At 38.6% G+C, this 22,621-nt stretch overlaps 1 protein-coding gene across 1 annotated transcript in view; it reads left to right on the forward strand.

Moving 5' to 3' along the window:
• LOC129250820 (uncharacterized) overlaps window positions 1–22,621 on the forward strand; it is a 279,523-nt gene that overhangs the window by 253,434 nt on the left and 3,468 nt on the right. Inside the window, exon 11 of the mRNA XM_054890404.1 lies at window positions 617–748. Within this exon, the coding sequence (XP_054746379.1) occupies window positions 617–748 (132 nt within the window). The remainder of the gene's footprint in view (window positions 1–616; window positions 749–22,621) is intronic.

A 22,621-nucleotide genomic window follows, 5' to 3' on the forward strand; every position in this document is an offset into this window, starting at 1 on the left:
TTTAAAAGTTTTATGGTAATATTTTTTGCTGTGGCAAGTCCGCATACATACACCCAGCACATACGCACATGTATGTACATAAATTCACATATTTAAATTTGCATATGCCATCTTTCTGTGTGGCTGGTAATGAATAAATTCTCTATGAAGGATTTGATTTTGTGAAGGGAGTTCAACAAACTTTTAGCAGAAAATGCCTTAGAGAGACATGATATATGTATGTACATACTTATATATTTTTGGATAGTTTGCTCTTTCTAAGCCACTATTGAACTTTAGTTTTTTATGATAAAGTGCCTGTAGCTAGCTAGCCTACAGCGCAAAACGGGTACCCCAAAAAATTCCATGCGTTCCCGTCATTTGAGACTTCTCTATATATTAACGTTCTCTGCAGAATATCATATATTAAATCACTTGCTAAGTCCGAATCAGCGAGCAGTGCCAACCTTAAGTGAGTTGATAAATGGGGAAAGCTAACGTTAATTTCATCGCTAAAACTAAATGAAAAACGCACGGAATTTGTTACTTCAGCCAATATACTCAGATATAATATTTATTAGAATCTATTCACTGTTAAGTTCAGTATATTTGCCAAAATTGAAATGTTGTTTTTTAGAATTATGATAGATCATTACGAGGAAATTTTCAAAGTGCCAGCGGATCTAATTGACATTGTATATTCCCACATGCTGGACGAGTCTCCGGAAGATCTTTATTGCCTATGCGAACAACGCTGTCAGAGTCTAAGGTAAGCTATAACAATAAATTCCAAAAATTATATATTTTATCGATATTTTCCGAAGCGTACATTTTTCACTCTTAAAAGCTTAAATAACTGTTATACCGAAGGTGCTAATACACAAAACGGTTTCTGTACTTCTAATAGTCTATCGGAATTTAGTATCTTTTTAAACAGTTGGTTTAAACAGCTGACGCACGTTTCGTGTTTTGTTTCACTATCAAACATCTTCGTTTGGTCTATAATTTAACCATGAATCGTCTTACAAACGAACAACAATGATTTGAAAATTGAATTTTATTATAAAAATGCGTGTTCTGTTCAGAAAGTTTATCGCGCGCTTCTTCCATTTCATGGTCAGTTTAATCGACTCACTGAAGCGGCTATTCGAGCCATTGTGACTAAATTTAGAACCAAATGTACATTATTGGACATCAAACCACCAACACGCGTACGTAGAGTGCGAACTAAAGAAAATATCACAGCTGTATCGGCCAGTGTTAATGAGGACCATCAATTATCGATTCGTCGCCGTTCGCAGCAATTGGGCCTCTGTTACTCAACAAAGTGGAAAATTTTGCGAAAGGACTTAGGTGTGAAGCCTTTCAAAATACAGCTGGTGCAGGAATTGAAGCCGAACGACCTACCGCAACGCAGAATTTTTGGTGAATGGGCTCTTGCAAAGTTGGCCGAAGATCCACGTTTTTATCGAAAAATTGTATTCAGCGACGAAGCTCATTTTTGGATCAATGGGTACGTAAATAAGCAGAATTGTCGATTTTGAAGTGAAAATCAGCCAGAAGAATTGCAAGAGTTACCAATGTATCCAGAAAAGGTCACAGTTTGGATCGGCTTATGGGCTGGAGGTATCATTGGACCGTACTTCTTCGAAGATGCTGCGAACCGTAACGTAACTGTGAATGGTGAGCGCTACTGTGAAATGATATCCAAATTTTTTTTGCCCAAAATGCAAGAACTTGACTTGCATGACATGTGGTTTCAGCAAGACGGGGCCACATGCTGCGAACCGTAACGTAACTGTGAATGGTGAGCGCTACCGTGAAATGATATCCAACTTTTTTTTGCCCAAAATGCAAGAGCTTGACTTGCATGACATGTGGTTTCAGCAAGACGGTGCCACATGCCACACAGAACGGGTAAGAATGGACTTGTTGAGAGGAGAGTTCGGTGAACATTTTATTTCAACGACATCACATTTTGATGTGTGCGTTTTAGTAAATTTAAAACTATACAAATTTGATGAAAATTTTTACTAATTTTTCGAGTCGGAATTAATTTTAGACGAGGACTCATACAGCATACAAGTGCTTTGGTATATTGATATACATATATCGATGTACATACACATATTATGTTAGTTGTTAATTTGGCAAAAGTTCAATTGCATCTTCAATTCTTAAAGTGTTACATATAATATGTGCATATGCTCTGAACCAACCATGACCTACCTCATGAGCATCGCCTTATCGTATTTCATGCAATGATTAGGGAGTAAATATCCGAATGATCGAATTCCTGCTTAACAAATGCTAAAATAATTCTCTTTTGCATATGCATGTACATATTTGTATGTGCGTACGCACACTTGATGCCCTAGCCTATGTGCGTACATATTTGCACATATTTGCAAAACAATGCTTATCAGTATACACATATGCATGTACATACAACCGCACACACAGGCCACTCACTTTATTCTTCTAAATGCGTATGTCGTCCAAAGCTAAAATTCTATGCCTAGCGAGTACAAGAACAAAATGAATTAATTCTAAATGCCATGGCGCTGAACAATCTAAAATAGTCTTGGCGGGGCTGAACAGTTTTAACTATTGTACAGTACAACAAAAACTCATCATCAAAAAATTCATTGATAAATTCGAACTCATAGTTCTAAGAGCAAAGTATTTTCAGTCATAAAACGAGCCGCCCATATGCCACTTATCTGAACGATGACAAAAATTTACTTCTAAGATTGAAGAAATCAAATTCAAATAGTCAATACTGGAATATCTCGTACAGAAATATTTGCGAATTTTTCGTAAATTATGATCTCGTGAGAAGTTTTATCGCAATGCTTTTTGCTGTGGGAAGTGCATATACATGTTACCATGACACATGTTCACATAATATAATATAAATTAAATACCCCAGACATAACAACACGAAGAAATAATTTGATTTGATAAAAATAAGAAGGAGAAATTGAAAGAAAGAGGAAATATTAAATATATAAAGTGTTCTATTTTTAAGAAATAATTTAATTTGATAAAAAGAAATGAATCAATGTTTATAGAACAAAAGTGAAATTTTATAACTTTGATGCTTAAAGTGAAAAGATATTAAAAGTATACTCGGTAATAAGTTAAATAATTTGAAGATTTAGAAAACAATATTTAAAGAAACCTTTGAGAACGGAAAAGGATTACGCTACTAAAAGTAAAGATAAATTGTGAAAAAAAAGTAAAAACTAGGACCTAAAATGAAGTTATTTAAAGTGAGTAAAATTTTGCTAGAAAATATAAATCTTTTATTCTAACCTTGAAATACGGGAGAGCCCCGAATACAAAATGACAGAATCTGCAGAACAATTGGTAGAACAACTAAGCCAGCTCCGGCTCGATTACGGTAGCCCGAATCCGATAAAACCATCCACTCCTAACCCTACTGTTGTCGAAACAATAGTGCGCGAAGTGCTCGACAGATTAAATACACCAAATATTACTGAGTTTAGTGGACAGGACTGTAATATAGCTTTATATGTAGGAAATATGCACGAAATAGACAGGATTCGCGACATGGTCAAATGTCTACGGGAATTTTCAGGTAAACCAGGGGAATTTAGCTCCTGGCGGAAAAGCCTGGACAGGATCTTAAGAGCATACGAAACATTGAAAGACACTCCTAAATATTTTTCCATCTTACACATTATACGTCATAAAATTGTCGGCGATGCTGACACCGCTTTGGAGTCCTACAGTACTCGGTTAGACTGGGCTCAAATCCGCAAATGCTTAATGATGCATTACTCGGATAAAAGAGATATTGGTACACTCGAATACCAATTGACCACCTTGGCCCAACGACATGACGACATTGCAACCTTTTACCAAAAAGTTTACCAGCACCTTTCGCTTATTTTAGACAAGATCTCATGCTTGGATCTTGGCGACGAGTCCATAAGGAACTCATATCGGGAGAAAACTCTCGATACATTCATAAATGGCGACTTACCACGACTCCTTAGCATCCGTGAACCTATAACCTTGCCTCAAGCCCTTCATCTCTGTCAAAAATTGGACAACATGTCCTTCCGTATGAACCATGCACATAACGTGCATAGATCATTAAATCAACCGCGATCTCCACGACAAAATATGTCAAACAGCCGCCCTTTTTATCCTGAACTTACATATGCGGTATCCCCGCAACGGTATAACTATCCTCCGAGACAAGTAAACAATTACAACAATAGGCCATTTAACATGACACCCCGGACGCACCTGAACCAGAATAATCCAACGTATTATAATAATAGACCAAATTATAATTATCAGTCTAACAACAACTGTGGAATACGCCCCCAACAACAATTAAATCAAGGATTCAACAATCGCTCCAACTTACCCCCAAAACTACCAGTCGCAATGAATGTAGATTCTTCTCTACACTCTAGACAGATTAACTACCAAAATAGGCAAGTCCTAATCAAAACACTCAACCCCAGAAACGGCCACTATCTTCTCAATATACTCGCCCTCCGAATAAAATGCAACGTACTTTTCACGCAAATGCAGTGTCACAAGATGTAACCAATTATCCCACAGAGCCAAACCCAAATCAGAGTTATTAAGGCAATTCACATGACGACTACTACGAAGCAATGCAGCATGTAAATGGAGCTCCAGAAGGACAAAGCAGTTTGAATACTAGCGAACAAAACCACTCCGAAGTAGACCTAATTAATTTTTTAGACTAATGCCGTCCTCACTTCCGTACTATGAATTTACAACAAGGCGTGGGGACCAATTGGATTTTCTTATTGACAGAGGATCCAATAGGAACTAAATTCAATCGACTAGGATAAGAAATCCACTACCAAATGAGCCATTTAAAGTAGAATTAGTTGCGGGTAATATTGAAATAGCCCATCATACATTCATAGAAATTTTCGGACCATATATAGAAAAAATTAAGTTCTTTATTCTGCCACCCCTGAACTCTTTTCATGGGATCATCGGCAACGACACCCTCAGAAAACTAAAAGCTATCATAGATACCGAAAAAGGCACAATGATCATTTTTCCGGGGATTGTTATCTCACTCAAGCAGCGAATATCCCAGCAAGTTAATAATGTCAAATTAGAAATTCCACATCTCCCTGAAGAGCATCAACGGAAAATAAATAATATTATTGCAAAATACCCAAATTTGTTTTCTGATCCAGACGAAAAATTAACATACAACACTCTAGTTAAAGGCGAAATCAGAACTATTAATGATAATCCTGTGTATTCCAAGCCTTACCCCTATCCCATGGCTTTGAAGGCAGAAATAGAAAGGCAAGTGGAAGAGCTCCTTGACAACGGAATTGTAAGAAAATCTAAATCTCCATATAACTCTCCTGTGTGGATAGTTAACAAAAAACCAGATGCATCCGGCGAGAGGAAATATCGTATGGTTATTGATTATCGAAAGCTCAACTCGGTAACCATCCCAGATAAATACCCCATTCCCGAAATTAACGAGGTCCTAGCAAACCTCGGTAACAACAAATTGTTTACAGTAATTGACCTCAAAAGCGGGTTTCATCAAATTCTGCTACGGAAGTCAGATATAGAAAAGACTGCCTTTTCCGTTAATAATGGAAAATATGAATTCCTCCGCCTACCCTTCGGGCTGAAGAATGCCCCCGCAACCTTCCAAAGAGCACTAGATGACATCCTTCGTCAACATATAGGAGTCAGATGTTATGTCTACATTGACGACGTTATAATTTTCGGTAGGAACGAGGAAGAGCATTTGGAAAATCTTGAAATGGTATTTAAAACCTTAGAAAGTGCGAATCTGAAAGTACAATTGAGAAAATACGAATTCGCCAAACAGGAAGTCGAATTCCTAGGATATGTTCAGAAGGAATAAAAACAAACCCCAAAAAGGTTGAAGCCGTTGCACGATTCCCAATTCCCCGTACTCTGAAGGAGTTGAGATCCTTCCTAGGAATGTCAGGCTATTACTGGAGATTTATTAGGGATTACTCCAAAATTGCCAAGCCCCTGATGACGCTACTTCGGGGAGAAGCTGGAAATACTTCAAAAAGAAACTCAAGGAAGTTAGAAATAAACCTTAATAAGGAAGCTATCGAATCATTCAATAAGATTAAAAATGCTCTAATATCAAGGGATATTATCCTGGCACATCTCAATTTCGAAAAAGACTTCGAACTCACAACGGATGCATCCGACTTTGCTATAAGAGCCGTCCTATCGCAAGAAATCCGCCCAATAACCTTCATCTCGAGGACTCTTAACAAAACGGAAGAAAGTTATGCAACTAACGAGAAAGAGATGCTTTCCATAATCTGGTCTTTAAACAACCTAAGAAGCTATCTGTACGGTTCAAAGAAAGTAAAAATAATCACCGACCACCAACCCTTGACCTATGCACTCAGCCACAAAAACGCAAATAGCAAAATGAAGAGATGGAAAGCGATATTAGAGGAGTATAATCATGAATTATTACATAAACCGGGAAAATCAAACGTAGTAGCAGATGCACTTTCGAGGACAATGGACAAGTGGAAATATTCCATTTCACACTGACAGAAATAATGCGCTGCATTAAGGAGAATGGCGGACATAGAAATTTCGAGGAGCTGCTAGAGAGGGCAGTATCTGAATACAACCACAGTGTTCATTCCGTTACCGAAAAGAGACCTGGAGATCTATTTTTTTGCAGAAACGTGACCTTCACACCAGAAGACATTGAAAGGACACGACCAAACAATTTAGAAAAGATGGTACAAAAACAAAGAAAGGACATCGACTACCACAATAAAAACAAACAAGAAAATAAAATATATTTACCGGGACAGGTAATTTTTGTTAAGAAAAATAGAAGATTAGGTACTAAGCTAGGTAAACCTTATAGCAAAGAAATAGTTAAGGAAGATAGGAATAGCACGTTAGTGACTGAAAGAGGACAAATCATTCACAAGAGCAGAATACGGAACTAACTACAAAATTTTTTTTCAGGTTTTTTTACCACTGTGCCTCGCAGAGGTGCAGATACTATGTAGACTACTCGAACTCCCAATTAATCACAATAGAAAAAGGAACAGCAAAACTACAGACAGGACAATTTAGGATAATACAGAAAATAGATATTGACAAACACAGAAATCCTGGAACATATAGAAGCAACGGCAAAAACAGAAAAATTCTACAGAAACCCGAACTACCCCTTCATATCGGTCTTAATAACCTAAATAAAGGCCCATATTAATAACCTAAGAATAGATAGGAAATCTAAAAGATCACTCAATTTTTTGGGCAGTGCATGGAAATGGATTGCAGGAAGTCCAGACCATGAAGACCATGAAATAGTTGTAAACAAATTAAATAACCTTCTAGAAAATAACAATAATCAAGTCCTTATTAATAAGCTTACGATAGAAAAAGTTAATGAAATCACAAATATCACAAACCATATTATGAAAGATATGCAAAACAACGAAGGTAAAGAAATAGAATTATTTTTGAAATTAAAATACAAATTAGAAATTATGAAAGAGGAAATCATAAATATCGCTTATGCGATACATTGGGCAAAAGCCAATATAATAATTTCATACATAATGTCAACTGAAGAAATCGATATTGCTAAAAAAAATTTTGATAAAGATAACATCCCGTTTGTAAATTTGGACGAAGCTCTAGAATTTTTTGAAATTAAAATAGCGACTAATGGCAAGGCAATCATTTATATTATAAGTTTACCAACTGTAGAAAATCAAATTTGTCAAACTATTGATATCAGAGCGGTAAAGAAAAACAACAATATTAACAAAATCAGTTTCAATTCAATTCTTAACTGTGAAAAAGTTATTTATGGAATAAAAAGCAATTGTAAAAAATATAACTCATTACAAATATGTTTAAGGGATAATTTGTTAGATTTAAGTAATGATTATTGTATTAGTAACCTTTTAACGAGTCGTTTGCCAAACTGCACGGTCACAAATAGTCAGCACATCCCAGACTTCGAGGAGCTATCACCTGGAGTTATATTCCTATACGATTTCAGGGGCGGTGTCCTAATAAATGAAGACTATACAACTTTTAACGGTACTTTTGTGATTCACTTCAATAACACCACAATTCAAATCAACGGAAAGAAATTTTTCAATGGGGAAAAACCCACGAACAAACCCCTACCTGCTATTCTCCAACCAGTATCGATATCAAACAGAAGCGAAGAAATACTTTCTTTAGAAATGTTAAAACAATTAAATTTCAATAATACAAAAGAAATTAGACTAACAGGATCGTCATATCGGCTCAAGTATGCTGCAAGCATCAGCGTTATGATCATACTTAAAATCATTGCCATATTTTCAAACAAAATAATTCTGTCACCCAGAAAAAACAAAGAAACACGGTCCATCGATCTAACGGAGGCTGCAATAAAAGGACTTAACCAAATTTTGAACAAGACTTCAAACGAGGATGTGACATATCGTCCCCTTAGTATAACAATAGCCTATGTGCTCATAGGCTATTATTTTTTTATTGAATTTTTGGATTCTCCATCGTCGATTTTATATGTGGTCAAAATTTTATCAAATTCTAGTTCCACAAAGTGTGTCAAAACGTCAGTCAAAAAATAATAAATATTTACAGACATAACGAGATTTGAGTGAGAGCTACTTTCGACAAAAAGTTTGGAATTCATTTTCTCAAAACATCAAAAAATTTATAGGCTATTTTAATACTAAGGGGACGATATGTTCACATAATATAATATAAATTAAATACCCCAGACATAACAAAGTGTCGAAATCGTTGAGGCTGTAACACGAGCGGGCCAAACCATGTGAACAGTAAGCGTGAAATAGAAGTCACGTTGAAACAAACAACTTCACCTGTGGGAAGCGAACCGTCAGCAGTTTTCACCGTCAGTAAGGCAAACATAGATTAGATTATAAATTACAAGAAATATTATTTTGACAATTAGTTCTAAGTGAATGGTGAATAAAGGAGCACGTCTCCCGAAAAATATATGTTTTTAAACTTCTCAATAACGAGAAAGTTAACTTACATACACACAGCATATATATATGCACATATGTATACATATGAATTCACATATTTATATTTGCATATGCCATCTTCCTGTGTGCCTGGTAATGAAGGGCTTCTGTATAACGGATTTTGATTTGGCCGAGGAATTAATTCAACTCGGTTAAATAGACAGACATAGTATATGTATTTATATGCTTTTTGCATGATTTGCCCCTTGAATTAAGCATACTTGTTTTAGAAAACATTTAAATACATATGTCATAGCAAGCCTACAACGTTAACATTCCTTGTTTCTGATCGCCAACAAATTCTAATGGGCTGCTGCTAAATTTACATAATTCAGTCTCTTACTGCTAATTTTTGGTGAAAAATGTGTCTTTAGTGATTAGTCTTTTTTAATATGACCTATATATTTGAGTTTTTTTTCAAATCATCCATAATTATATACATATATTATGTCTACCTAAGCTACAGCTGAGGTCGTCCAGCATTTAGAAGACATACTAACACACATATGTATATGGGTGAAGACATGACTTGACAAAAATTCACTATTTACCAAATATTGGAAAATAATTCTACGCGTTATATTCCAATATTGACTATTTTCGAATAGTCGAGAAAATTTAAGTATGGACGGCTCGTTTTATGAATGAAAGTACTTTGCTCTTAGAACTATGAGCTCGAATTTATCAATGCATTTTTTGATGATGAGTTTTTGTTTAAACTGTTCAGCTCCGCCGCGACTATTTTAAGCTGTTCAGCGCCATGGCAGCTAGAATGATGGCCACTACGGCTGCGTCTATTAATGCATTTTGTTCTTGTAGTCACTAGGCATAGAGTTTTAGCGTTGGACGACATACGCTTTTACAGGAATAAAGTGAGTGCCTTTTTTTTTTTTTTTGTTTTTTTTTTTATGGAGGTGGCACAAAGCATTGAAAACCGAAAAGTGTGAGACTTGCCTGGCGCACCCACTAAAAACCCACTCCAGCTCCGTTTCCCTCCCGCGGGACAACCGTTACGTAGTACTTCACGGAAGGGGGAGCGGCCTATTGCTTCTTCAGGAAGATCTGCGCTGTATTTCAGCGCGACGCAGTTTGGAGATTACTATTTTTGCCATATTACATACAGCGGACCAATGTTCTTCGGACTCTATCATAATATCGACTAGGTTATCTGCCGTAATTGGCTTCCCCACCCTTGTGCTTAGTTCCTCCCTTGCGAACGCAAATCGCGGACAGACAAACAAAACATGTTCTGCGTCTTCTGCAGTTGGGGCACAGTGAGAACAGTACGGGTCGCCTTCGTGCTTAAACCTATATAAATAGGATTTAAAGCACCCATGTTCTGTCAGTATTTGGGTCAGATAGTAATTCACGGTTAATTTGAAAATTATGGGAATTAAATGGTACGTCCAGCGTCCGTTTGGGGACGAGCTCCGTTTTTCCCGCCATGAACGTAGGCTACGCGCTCTTGCTATCTTGCGTATTGTCACCCGTTCTGAAGTATATTAGATTCTTTTTTGTAGATTTCAGCATACTTTGTTGCCATTAGGTTGATTGCGAGTAGTTCTGCTATAACCATAATGGCATCTTCCGATACCGTGTGAAACGCGCAGCACACTCTGAGAGCACTCAATCGGTACACCGATTTCATACACTTTACATATGAGCTGTAGTTTGTGGCTAAATCGAGGAGACCACAGTATTAAGAAGTCTCCTGCTGTTTTGCCGACGGCCTCTAATATTAATCATTAGTCGTGTTAGCGCAGTTACTGCTTCTGCTGCCCTGCTGCTCGCGTACGCCAAGTGTTCTTTGAAATTTTTGCCTACGGTGAATTATTACGCCCAGGAACGTAATGAATGGCTTCGATTCTATACCATGGTCGCCCACCATTATATTAGCTGACTCCACAATCTTCCTTCTGCTAATTAATACTACTTCAGTTTTATGGTCCGCAAGAGTTAGACCACTGTTGCACAACCATTCCTTTATCGAAATTGGAATTTTATGGAAATTATCGAGCGCGATCAGAATTTTGCTCCAATTTGGCGTATTGCATTCGTTCTTGACGTCCAGTGTCGCAATTAGGCAATACTCCTTGCTACCGTATAGCCATCGAGTAACTTCAATTGCCTTCTGCGCAATGGTCTTGACTGCAGACTCAGCATCTGTTGTTGAAGGGGCTTTCCGGAATCCAAATTGTCGGGGTGATAGACTGCCTACATTCTCTATAGCAGCCTCCAGACGGACTGCAATCAGTCGTTCCAGGATTTCCCCTGCAGTGTCGAGCATGCACAGGGGGCGGTAGCCTGTAGGATCTTCCGCAGGCTTGGATCCTTTTGGTATTAAAACTAGTTACTGCAATTTCCACTGAGTTGAGTTTTTTCATAACCAGCCTGTTCACCGGCGTTTACTGTTTTTAATTGTCTTTTTTAGGGCCTTCCTTCTTGGAAACTATCCGTACCCCTAGATCGTTGGTAGATTCGCCTTGCTCTTATACATTCGCTGCGCAGTTCTGCAATGTCTGCTATCCCCCAGTAGACAAGTTCGCTGTTGCGCTTGTTCGGCCTCGTTTTGGACGTAACTGCGTCGCAGGCTTCTGTTAGGTGTCTCATGGTTTGTGTTTTTTCTCATATGCATCCCTACGCGGGTTACATCTGCTACCATGATTTCAATGATCTCAGCCTCCATTGTTTTATCTTTGTACCGCGTGTCGTAGTTATTTGGGAACCTTTCTTCGCTGTGCTTCCTTATCTCACAAATTATTGCGAGGTGATCGCTCCGAGAGTAATGCTGGTTGACGAACCATTTCGTGTCGCGAACAAGACTAGAACTCACGAAGGCAAGGTCGATTATAGATCCCGTTCCCACCTTTTGATAGGTCTGCTGATTTCCTGTGTTCATCAAGGCTATACCTAGCATGGCGAACGCTTCCATCAGGGCATGTCCTCTAGGGTTTGTCCGTTGGCATCCCCAGTTAACGGCCCAAGCGTTGAAATCACCGGCTACGATGACAGGTCTATACTCCTTTACATCCTGGGCGAGATTCTCCAGGATGCCTGTTGCTTCCAGCAGAGTTAAGCTGAGATAGCAGCTGTAAATGCATGTGCCTTCAACGCGCGCACGTAGAAATCCGCGGGCTGCACTCACGCTCAGCAGTTGGGATCTATTTGTTCCACAGTTCCAGATCGCTGCTTTGCCTGTTGTGTCAGAGGCCTAGCCGTTCCCTTTTTTGTGTTTATAGGACTCACTGAGTATAGCAACATCTATTTTCTGTTCCGAGTAAGTCCTGAGCGCTACTCTGCTCGAGTAGGTCCTGAGCGCTTTCGTAATGGTTAAGATTTAATTGCAAGATCTTCATTTCTGCCGGATTTCTTTAAGAGCTCTCTGATATTGAGGGCACTTGCTGCTGGTCATCGCATGTGCTGTATCACCTGCCTTTTTCTTTTTGCACATTATGCAGCTTGCTGTTTGTGTGCTGTTTTTGGCCTGGTGATTCTTATTGCCACATTTGAAGCAGGTGTTACTAACGTCAGCTGAGCTTTTACAGCTTACTGCCACATGCTCATATTCCATGCATATAAAGCATCTTTTTGGTTAGATCTTCTCCCGTGTGCGACAAATTACGAGACCTATGCGGATTTTATTAGCTTCCTCCAGCTTGGTAGCGATTTCCGGTGTTTCTTTTTAGCGTCACCGTTTGCGTTCCTCCGTAAGCTTTCCGCAGACCTAAAATGGCTGAGACTGTCATCTCAAGCTCTTGGAATTGTCTTGCTACCGCCTCGTGAACTTCTTCCTTTGTTGTGATTTCACAGAGGTCACGAATTTCCACCTGCCTCAGCTCCGTAAGTGCCCTGGGCTGCCTTAACAGCTTCCTGAACTTTCGAGGTATTTGGGTCGAATAACTTTTCCAGCAGAAGCAGTAACTCTCCTTTGGCAGTTTTTTTGACTCCTTGTATGTTATTACTAAGCTCCTTAAGACTTGGCTCTGTCTTAACGCGCTTCAAAATTTCGGCATATGAGATGCTAACAGCGCTTTTGACTACGATAGCGTCCTTACGTGGTGGTCTTCTCCGTCTTCGATTGCTTTTGGCCTCGTTATTTTCTACTTTCTTATCGTCTCGTTTGAGAGTATTCTGCGTAGAACTCTTTTGATTCTTCTTAGATTTAACCACCTCTCTCTTTTCTGTTTTTGCTTGTCCGTTCGTTTTAACCGGCGTATTCCTAAAGACTTGAACGCGGTTCGTTTTACTTCTTTTGGCTGAGCTTGCTGCAGCATTATCAATTGCCCTCTTTGGCGTGCAATACGTGGTACGCTCACCTCTGTGTTTGGGTACCTTTGTCTCGAATAGCAGAAATTGCTCCATTCGTTCCTCTTGGGGCCTGGTTCCTCAGAATAAGGACAGATCTACCTAACTTTTTAAGGAGGTCCTTTATATTAACGATGAAATCCCTCATTGGTTATTCATATTTCGCTTCGGAGGCTCCATCATTTCCGCTAACTCCTTAACTTTATCGCCGATTGCTTGGTGGATTTCTTCATCCGTCATCGCTTTCACGAAACCGAAGTGCTGCATACGAGGCGACGCCGATCTGGTCCTTCCCGTGCCTGGTGGCGAGTGCGCCAACCTTGAGCTCCTTTGGAAAGGGTTTTTAAGGAGTTCACTGCAGCCATTATTGTCATCTGCAATAGTTGTTGGGAGCTCGTGCACTTGTAAAGCCGTTTTTGCTGTTACTTCAGCCTCTTCCGTAGTTTGTTGTTTTGAGTTGTTTGTGTTATTCGTATTCATGTTGTATGGGCCCCAACTTCTAAGTCGTTATACATATTCCGATGCGTAGTCACCATTGACGGTTTCATGGTTATCTTTGCATGCAGAAATATTACATCTAGACCTACGCCGACACTTAATGGTGACAGAATATGGAGCGTTCCTAGAGATTTGCCATCATTTTAACGGGGCGGGGGCAACTGTACCATTAGCCTGAATGCCGTTTCTGCTGGATACCACTCCGCATAGTAAGGAAACAGAATAAGGCAGTCTTCACCTCGAGGTATTATGTCCAATCATTTTCCAGTATGCCATAATTAAGACCTTATTGGGTTTAGTCTTAATGTCGTTGTTGATGGTTTGACAGCCGAACCTAACATGGTGAACATACGCTGGCCAGGAAGCCGTCCATTATGGTGCCGTCACGCCTGGTTTTTTTAATTACTCATCATGCCTACACATGATGAGAGGAACACCTATATCTAAGAGGCGGTGTCTTCTCGCCACTGTCACAAGAAATTCATCAGATTTATGCTGGCTTTTATACCGCATCATCCGCTCTTGATCGCTTATTCGTTTAAACTTATTTCGCAACTGGTCTGCTACTACAGGCTTTCCGGCTATCCGCAAGCTGCTGACCCCCACGGTAGCTTAGAGCCCAGCTTAGCAGTCCGATCCCTAAGGAGCGTAGACCTCCGCGAACTGAGTGCCCTGTGTGTGCGGTTGTATGTACACGTATATGTGTATATTAATAAGCATTGTTTTGCTTGGTGTTTAGAATAGAAATAAATACGTACATAGGCTAAGGCATCAAGTGTGCATACGCACATGCAAATATGTACATGCATATGCAAAACAGAATTGTTTTAGCATATATTAGGCAGGAATTCGATGATTCGGGTATTTACTCCCTAATTATTGCATGTAAATATGATAAGGCGATGCGTCCTGAGATAGGTCATTGTTGCTGCAGTGCCTATGCACATATGTAACCTATAAGAATCGAAGATGCAATTGAACTTTTACACACACATAATTATATAATATATGTATTGATATATCAATATATACTTATATATCAATATCCCAAACACTTGTATGCTTAATGAAGTCAATCCTAAAATTAACTTCGACTCGAAAAATTAGTAAAAATTTTCATCAAATTTGTATGAAGTTTAAAATTTACTGAACCGCACACATCGAAATGTGAGGTCGTTTTATAATGTATTTTGTTTGAATTCTTCTTTTTAAACTAAATCAACAAACCTTAAAGTTACTTTGATTTTAAATGTTGGCGCATACTTCAAACTTTTCTCAATCATTTAAGTTTGTTTGAAAATATATATTGAATAAAATTTCGTTTATCAAGGGAACATAGAAATGCGCAAGCGAATTGCTTGCAAATGGCCGTCGGCATTCGTCACATTGATTTTATACAGAAGCCAAGAACTGAGCAGAGCCAATGTACTTGTACATATGGTAATTCACTGTCGAGATGAACGAGGTGAAAAGGTTTTCGCGGTTTCACTTCTTTTTTGACAATTCACACTATTCATAGCCAGTAAGACTTCTTTTTACATTAACGTTCTCTTATGTGAGGCGATACGAATATTAGAAAATGAAAAATATGTATATGATAATGTGTATTTAAAGGTTGTCAAAAAAGTCTTGCGGTATTTTTATTGAATTGTTCATAAAATTGGTTATAATAATGCAATTTAAGTCAAACATGCGCCGTTTTGTTCGATGACGAGTTCCCAACGAGATGCCAACGAGATTCCCAACGAGATGCCTCTTATAGAAGCTCGCTTCCTTATTGTCAAAAAACTCGGAGAGCCAATTTTCACAGGACTCTCTTATGGACAACTTCCGACTACCAAGCTCGTTCGCCATGGACAGAAATAGGTGGTAATCACTTGGTGCGAGATCCGGACTATACGGTGGATGCAAAAGAACCTCCCATCCGAGCTCCCGGAGCTTCTGGCGCGTCACCAAAAATGTGTGTGGCCTGGCGTTGTCCTGATGGAAGACAATTCGGCCTCTGTTGATCAAAGATGGCCTCTTCTGCATGAGTGCTGCATTCAAGCGGTCCAGTTGTTGGCAGTACAGGTCCGAATTGAGCGTTTGGCCATAGGGGAGCAGCTCATAGTGGATGATTCCCTGCCAATCCCACCAAACACACAGAAGAACCTTCCTGGCCGTCAATCCAGGCTTGGCCACCGTCTGGGCAGCTTCACCGCTTTTCGACCACGACCGTTTGCGCTTCACGTTGTCGTAAGTGACCCACTTTTCATCGCCAGTCACCAACCGCTTCAAAAACGGGTCGATTTTGTTGCGATTCAGAAGCGATTCGCATGCATCCATACGGGCAAACATGTTTTTTTGCGTCAAGTCGTGTGGCACCCATACATCGAGCTTCTTTTTGAATCCAAGCTTCTTCAAATGGTTTATAACGGTTTGATGACTCATGCCCAGCTCTTGGCCGATGCTACGGCTGCTACTATGCCGGTCTCTTTCGATCAATTCAGCGATTTTATCGCAATTTTCGACGACAGGCCTTCCGGACCGTGGCGCATCTTCGATCACCTCTGCACCAGAACGAAAACGTTAAAACCATCGTTGTGCGGTGGAAATGGAAACTGTATCGGGTCCATAAACTGCACAAATCTTATTGGCAGCATGAGATGCATTTTTGCCTTTATCGTCGTAGTACTGTAAAATATGCCGTATTTTCTCTTTATTTTGCTCCATGTTTACGACGCTATAACTCACGAACGACTAAAAGCAAACAACAATTAATCAAACACGTGTTAGCACGTGAAAAGGGCTTTCCAAAAAGCTCTAGTGTGAACCGATGCGACTAATACAACTAGAACTACGCGCTTGCAAAGACAAGCTTGCGGAAATACCGCAAGACTTTTGGCCAGCCTATATAAAGCAAGTACAAGTACAAGAATTAAGGTGGCCAGATGTATCAGTAAAATATATTAGAATATTATAAATTATACTATTATGCTAAACTATAATATTAAACTATACAATTAATTTATAATTAAAGTCCAATATGCCCTGAAAATCCGGTGCTGCTCCCAACATCCTCCCCTCCGTTGAAACGCTGAACCCGTCGGGTACGCTGAACAGCGATGCACGCAGAATAGCTAACAGTTCAGTTTCACGATGTATGTTTTGGGATGTAAGATGCGAAGATTTAACGATTTTACCACGGTGATGAACTTATGTACGTATCCAAAAATGCGTTGCATCATGATGAAGAATTTAATGTACTTAAAGGAAAGCGAGATGTCGATTCGATTATTCATGCATACCAGGACCCTTTGGCGGATTTCTGGGAGTTTAGTTAGAGGCACAATGGACTTAGGTCAATTACACTCTTCCTCTTGCAGGAACGGTGGTCCATGCTTCCACAAATTTGATTGTGAGAGTTCTCGGGCAGCAGGATTCAAAGAGGTGGGGACATTCCTGCATACCTTCTGTAAGCTAATGTGTGGCACATACTCGGTTGGCGACAAACACGTTAAATTTGGACGATTATTCTTGTAATTAGGATAGTACCAGAGGTGAATCTGACCAGTCAGCGACGCTCACTGAAAAGCCAGGCTGATTGTCAGTGATTGTTTGAACAACGACGGAAGTGATGTGCGTTGAGAAGTTTGAAGTCCACGACTTCTGTACAACATCGATCGAATAGACTTCAATTGACAGGTTGGCATCCCCGATGCCCAAAACTGCCGCCGACTATTTGATCCTACGAAGATGTAATTGGTCTGGGAAACGATTTGTAATAAAGTGGAGCTGGGAACCCGAGTCCAAACGCGCCCGACATGGCACGAAAGCACAGGCATGGTTTTTGACAAAAATTACAGCAGTGGCTAGAAGCACAGCATCAGATGGAGATCTCGAAGTAAGGGCATGAGCAGGGACAGATAATGCTGCCACTATGGTGTTTGATTGCAATGTGGGTGGTTGTCAAAATGCTAAATCGTGTGGTGTTTCAGTTGACAAGCTCTACAGGATCCAGATTTACAATCTCTCGTCTGATGATCACCCTTTAGACGATTGAGGGGTTATATAGTATACCTTGTGAGGCCGAAAAAATGGACGATTGTCATAATTTTTTTAAAAATATGTTTTAGAACTTTTATTCAAATGAGGCATATATCATACTGAAGGGTAACTCTCGAAGAATACGCCGTTTTTTAGAAGAAGATTGCGGTGATCACGGTAGCGCATGAGCAGCTCAACTGGAATCAAAAAAATGAAATAATTATTGTAAAAAAATGTTTTTTACCGAATCTGAACGGTTTATTTACCCAAAAAAAATTTGTCTCGATATGAAGGGGTTGAAAAAAAATTAATTCCAGAGAACTATGAAAATATTTATAAAAAGTGAACCGTTCAGATTCCCGAGGTTGTAACTTCGAATAATTAAAACAAAAGTTTATGCAAATCGGTCAAATAGTTTTTGATAAATAATGATCACCGCGACGGTAATTTTCAAAAAACATGACTTCGGGATAATCGCGTCTAAAGTTTTGCGTGCATTTCATTTATGGATCATTTGCGCGCTTCCACGGTCTGTAACTTTCGTTCTAGTGCTCCGACCTTCATGATTTTTTGAATTTATATTTTTAAATGATGTACTTTTAGAATATGCCATAAAAAAATTTTCGATTTTTAGTCCAATACAAGGTATATAACCCCTTAAGGCAAAGTGAGAACTTCTTGACTTCTTTTTGGCGAAGCTTTGGACAAAGATTGGAAAATCGTAGTAAATCAGTGGTAAATTTGATATGGTGACCAGGGCACCGACAAAACGCGCAACTATCTACTGAGGCATTCGAAACGACAAATTTTCTTTTATTTGCACTCACAGCTTTTCCGTTTCTGTCAACTTGACTCTTTTTGCTTTGTATGGCATGCTACACATTTTCGTGGGTACGACACCGCTTTTCCAAAAATGCAGCTAACTGATCCCACGGCGGCAGTTCGGTGATAGAGGAATTTTCGTCCCACTTGGATTAGGTGGCCTTGTCCAACTTCTGGATTAGTAGTTCAACTATGATGCAGTCAGTGATTTGTTCCTGTGACACAAGCGACTGCAATGCGCGTTCTGTGATGTGACCATGTCCGTCAAGTCCCGAAGCTTGCTTGCAGATGCATCTGCTCTGTCCAGCCCAAAAATCTGTCTGATGTGTGCATGAAATATAATTCGCTTGTTATCAAAGCGTTTTTAAGTAAATCTAATGCATTTTTATAATTAGCTTCGTTTATCTCCAAAGATTTAATAGAGTCCAAAGCAACACCACTCAAGCAGGAAGGTCTACGTCTCCCAATCTCTCGCTGCAGGTTCGCCCTAAATTTCACTAACGAAGCATAACGAATTTGCAGGGAAGGTCACTGGCAATAGACTCGAAGTCCAATTCCTCCAAACTGGTGTGAGCGACGGTTGATTTTAAATCTCCCAATGATTCGACAATTGCCGGCAAGGCGTACTCATCCATGCCATGTTGGTCGTTTTGACTTTAAAAATAAACTGACCGGTTATATCGATAGCGCACAAATATATAGGCACGGTTCTATGTACACGGAAACCGTTGAAAATGTTAATAAATAGAAAACGGTGCAAGTTAATTTTTAGCCGTAAATATAGGTTGCGGTTTTAACTGCTAACGGTTTTACTAACTGGATAGGTATTAGACACCACTACGCGACAATAATGAACTACCGTAAGAAATATTTTCGAAACTCTAACAAATACTATTATATTAAATAATATTCTATAATTTTTGTTTTATTATTATTATTCTTTTTTTTAACACAAGTAAAACACCCGACAATCAAGACGGGGTCACCAAAAATGTTCGGCCACCAAGCGTTTTTGGTAGCTATTAGTTTTAAAATTAATTTGAAACACTTTTATTGTCATAAAACTTTATAATTTATTTCACATTTCAAATTTACATGATCGTGTGCTTGTTATTTTACCACTTATCAAGTTCACCGGTCCCAGCTGATGTCGCAATTCGAGTATCGAAATATTTACATAGTACAGCTTTTATATAATAAAGGTTTTTCAAATAACAGGTGTTACAGGTGAATGGATTGCGCTATCGAGAGATGACTAACGATTTTTATGGCCGGAATTGGATGGTACTGATCTGGTAAACATTGTCCGTTTGCAAAAAGACGGCGCTACGTGCCACACAAACAATGAAACCATTGATCTCTTACGGGAAAGGTTTCCGTACCGTGTTATCTCTCGGAAAGGTGATCACAATTAGCTACCGAGATCTTGAGATTTAACACCTCGTGACTTTTTTCTTTAAGGCCACCTGAAAGAGAAGGTCTACGCCAACAACCTAGTGTCGATTCAAGACCTCAAAGATGGAATTCGTCAGGCTATCGAGGACATAGGGCAGCCACTTTGCAATTCGGTTATGGAAAATTTCATGAAAAGGATATTGTCCTGTAAGCATGGTCGTGGGGGTCATTAGCCTGATGTTATTTTTCACTATTAACGGTATACCTTCGTCCTTATAATGAAACTAGCTTTAACCCGCGGCCCCGCTCGCGTAGGTGTAGTTTTGAGGGATTCAGGATGTGTATATAAAAGAATTACAAACAATAATTTCATAGAAAATAGTTTTTGTATTAAAAACCATAATATTTATTACAATACCTATGCCTCGTTGAATAAAATCAAAACAACCAATTAGAAAAATATCAAGCAAAATTATTTTTATTAATTTTCTATCTCAAACCGTTTTTGAACTTTGCATAGTTGAACAGCTTATGCTGATTATGAAGTCTAGAGTGTGCTTTAAATAGTTGGATATAGGAAAAACTAAGATTTTGTAGATTAAATTTAAGGATATATTCGATTATTAATGACGAATGAGAGTGATGGCGCGGCCTGGGGGCTGTGGGAAGGGAGTTCCATCATAAAAATATGCCTATAAGCTTCATTGGGTGAAAATATGAATGTATAAAAATTTTTACGTCATTTGGTGTTGTCGTTTTGTAGTGATGCTCGGACAACGTACAGACATTCACCTTTATAGTATAGATAAATATCCGATCATTTATATTAAAAAATAGCATTTTTCTTTGAATATCAAAATAACACCTCTTATTGGAAAACTTCTTATATGTAGAGAACGTTAATGTATAAAGAAGTCTCAATGACGGGAACGCATGGAATTTTGAGGGGTACCCGTTTTGTGCGCGTAGTTCACCACAGACATATTTTCCACCAAAAGATAACAGAAATATACTCAGTTGAGTAAAATTCGTTTGTATGTAGGAAGAAAGAATGTTACCGCTATAGGCTAGCTACAGGCACTTTGTCATAGCAAACAAATATGCTAAGTTCAATAGTGACTTAGAAAGAGCAATTATCCAAAAATTATGTCTGTCTAAGTAAGGCATCTTCGGTAAAACTGAATTCCCTTCAACCAAATCAAATCCTTCATAGAGAATTGATTGATTACCAGGCACACAGAAAGATGGCACACGCAAATTTAAATATGTGAATTTATATACATATGCGCATATATATAAGTTAACGACTCAAAAATTTCAAGCGAACTAAATATTTCTCGCTGCGTATAGCACTTACACACGCGCACCATAAGCTCAGTATATTGTTTACCTGATAGTTCGGACTAATTTGCTGACGCTATGTCCGCATCTCAAGCTAACGGCAAGCTACTGATCACGTTGCAGCGACATGGGCAATTCTTTGAATGAATTCTTTTAAAATATTTTTAAAGTTCACTGCTAAAGTCGTAAGTACCACTCACTAAAAGCAGTTGCACTTAAAATAAAATTATTATAAAAAAATAATAAAGTATAGTTTTTATTTAACTGGCGCCCAACATAATAATAAAAAAGGGGCTTGCGCGAACATTGATTAAAATGAAATATTGTGTACGCGTATGTCTTATTGTGCCGGATCGGAAAACATTTTCCGCAGTGTTAAAGGCTTCCTATGTAAGTCACCAGTAAGGAAAAAACGGGAGAAGCGTTAACACCTACCGGTTAGACTTAAAAAAAAATGCTAAGAATTTAACAGTGATAATGATTAAACCTATTGGAAATTGTAATAACGAAGTGGCAGTAAAATAAGACATTCTAAACGAAATTAATAAAACCAACGGAAAATCGTAATAACAAAGCACTAATAAAATAAGAGATTTTAAATAAATTATAAAGCCAGCGGCAGCAAACTTAAAATTTTCTACAACACAGTGCCAACAACTTTAAACAGCAGCAGACTTAAAATTTTATACAACGACCCAGTGCCAACAATTGTAAAAGCGGAAGCAGAGTTCAAAATTTTCTACAAAGCGGTAGCTGAATTTCATCTACACCCACAACAGTGCACGCAAACGTAAAAGCGGTAGAGAAATTTAACATCGGCAACAGTGCCCTCAAATGCAGAAAGGCCATAAAAATTAACAGCAATGAAGTTTATTCTACTATTGTGAGTGTATCATTGTAAAATATTAGTTAGATATTATTATTAAGTTAAATATCATTATTAGTTAAGATTGATAAACTTAAGAAAAGTGAGAATAGAATTCTAGAAATACCGCGTAGGAAAATTCTGTGCTAATAACAACTTTGTTTTAAATTTGATAAACAATTTTTTTTGCATCTGATTGAATTATTAAAAAGTTTTTTTTGTTTTTTTAAACAGCATGAATCCAAATAACTTGATACGTTCTCCAGTCATCAACAATAACCAGCCTCCCAACCCAAAGCAT

This window comes from Anastrepha obliqua, chromosome 6 (assembly GCF_027943255.1).
Source record: "Anastrepha obliqua isolate idAnaObli1 chromosome 6, idAnaObli1_1.0, whole genome shotgun sequence".
Lineage (NCBI taxonomy): Eukaryota > Metazoa > Arthropoda > Insecta > Diptera > Tephritidae > Anastrepha > Anastrepha obliqua.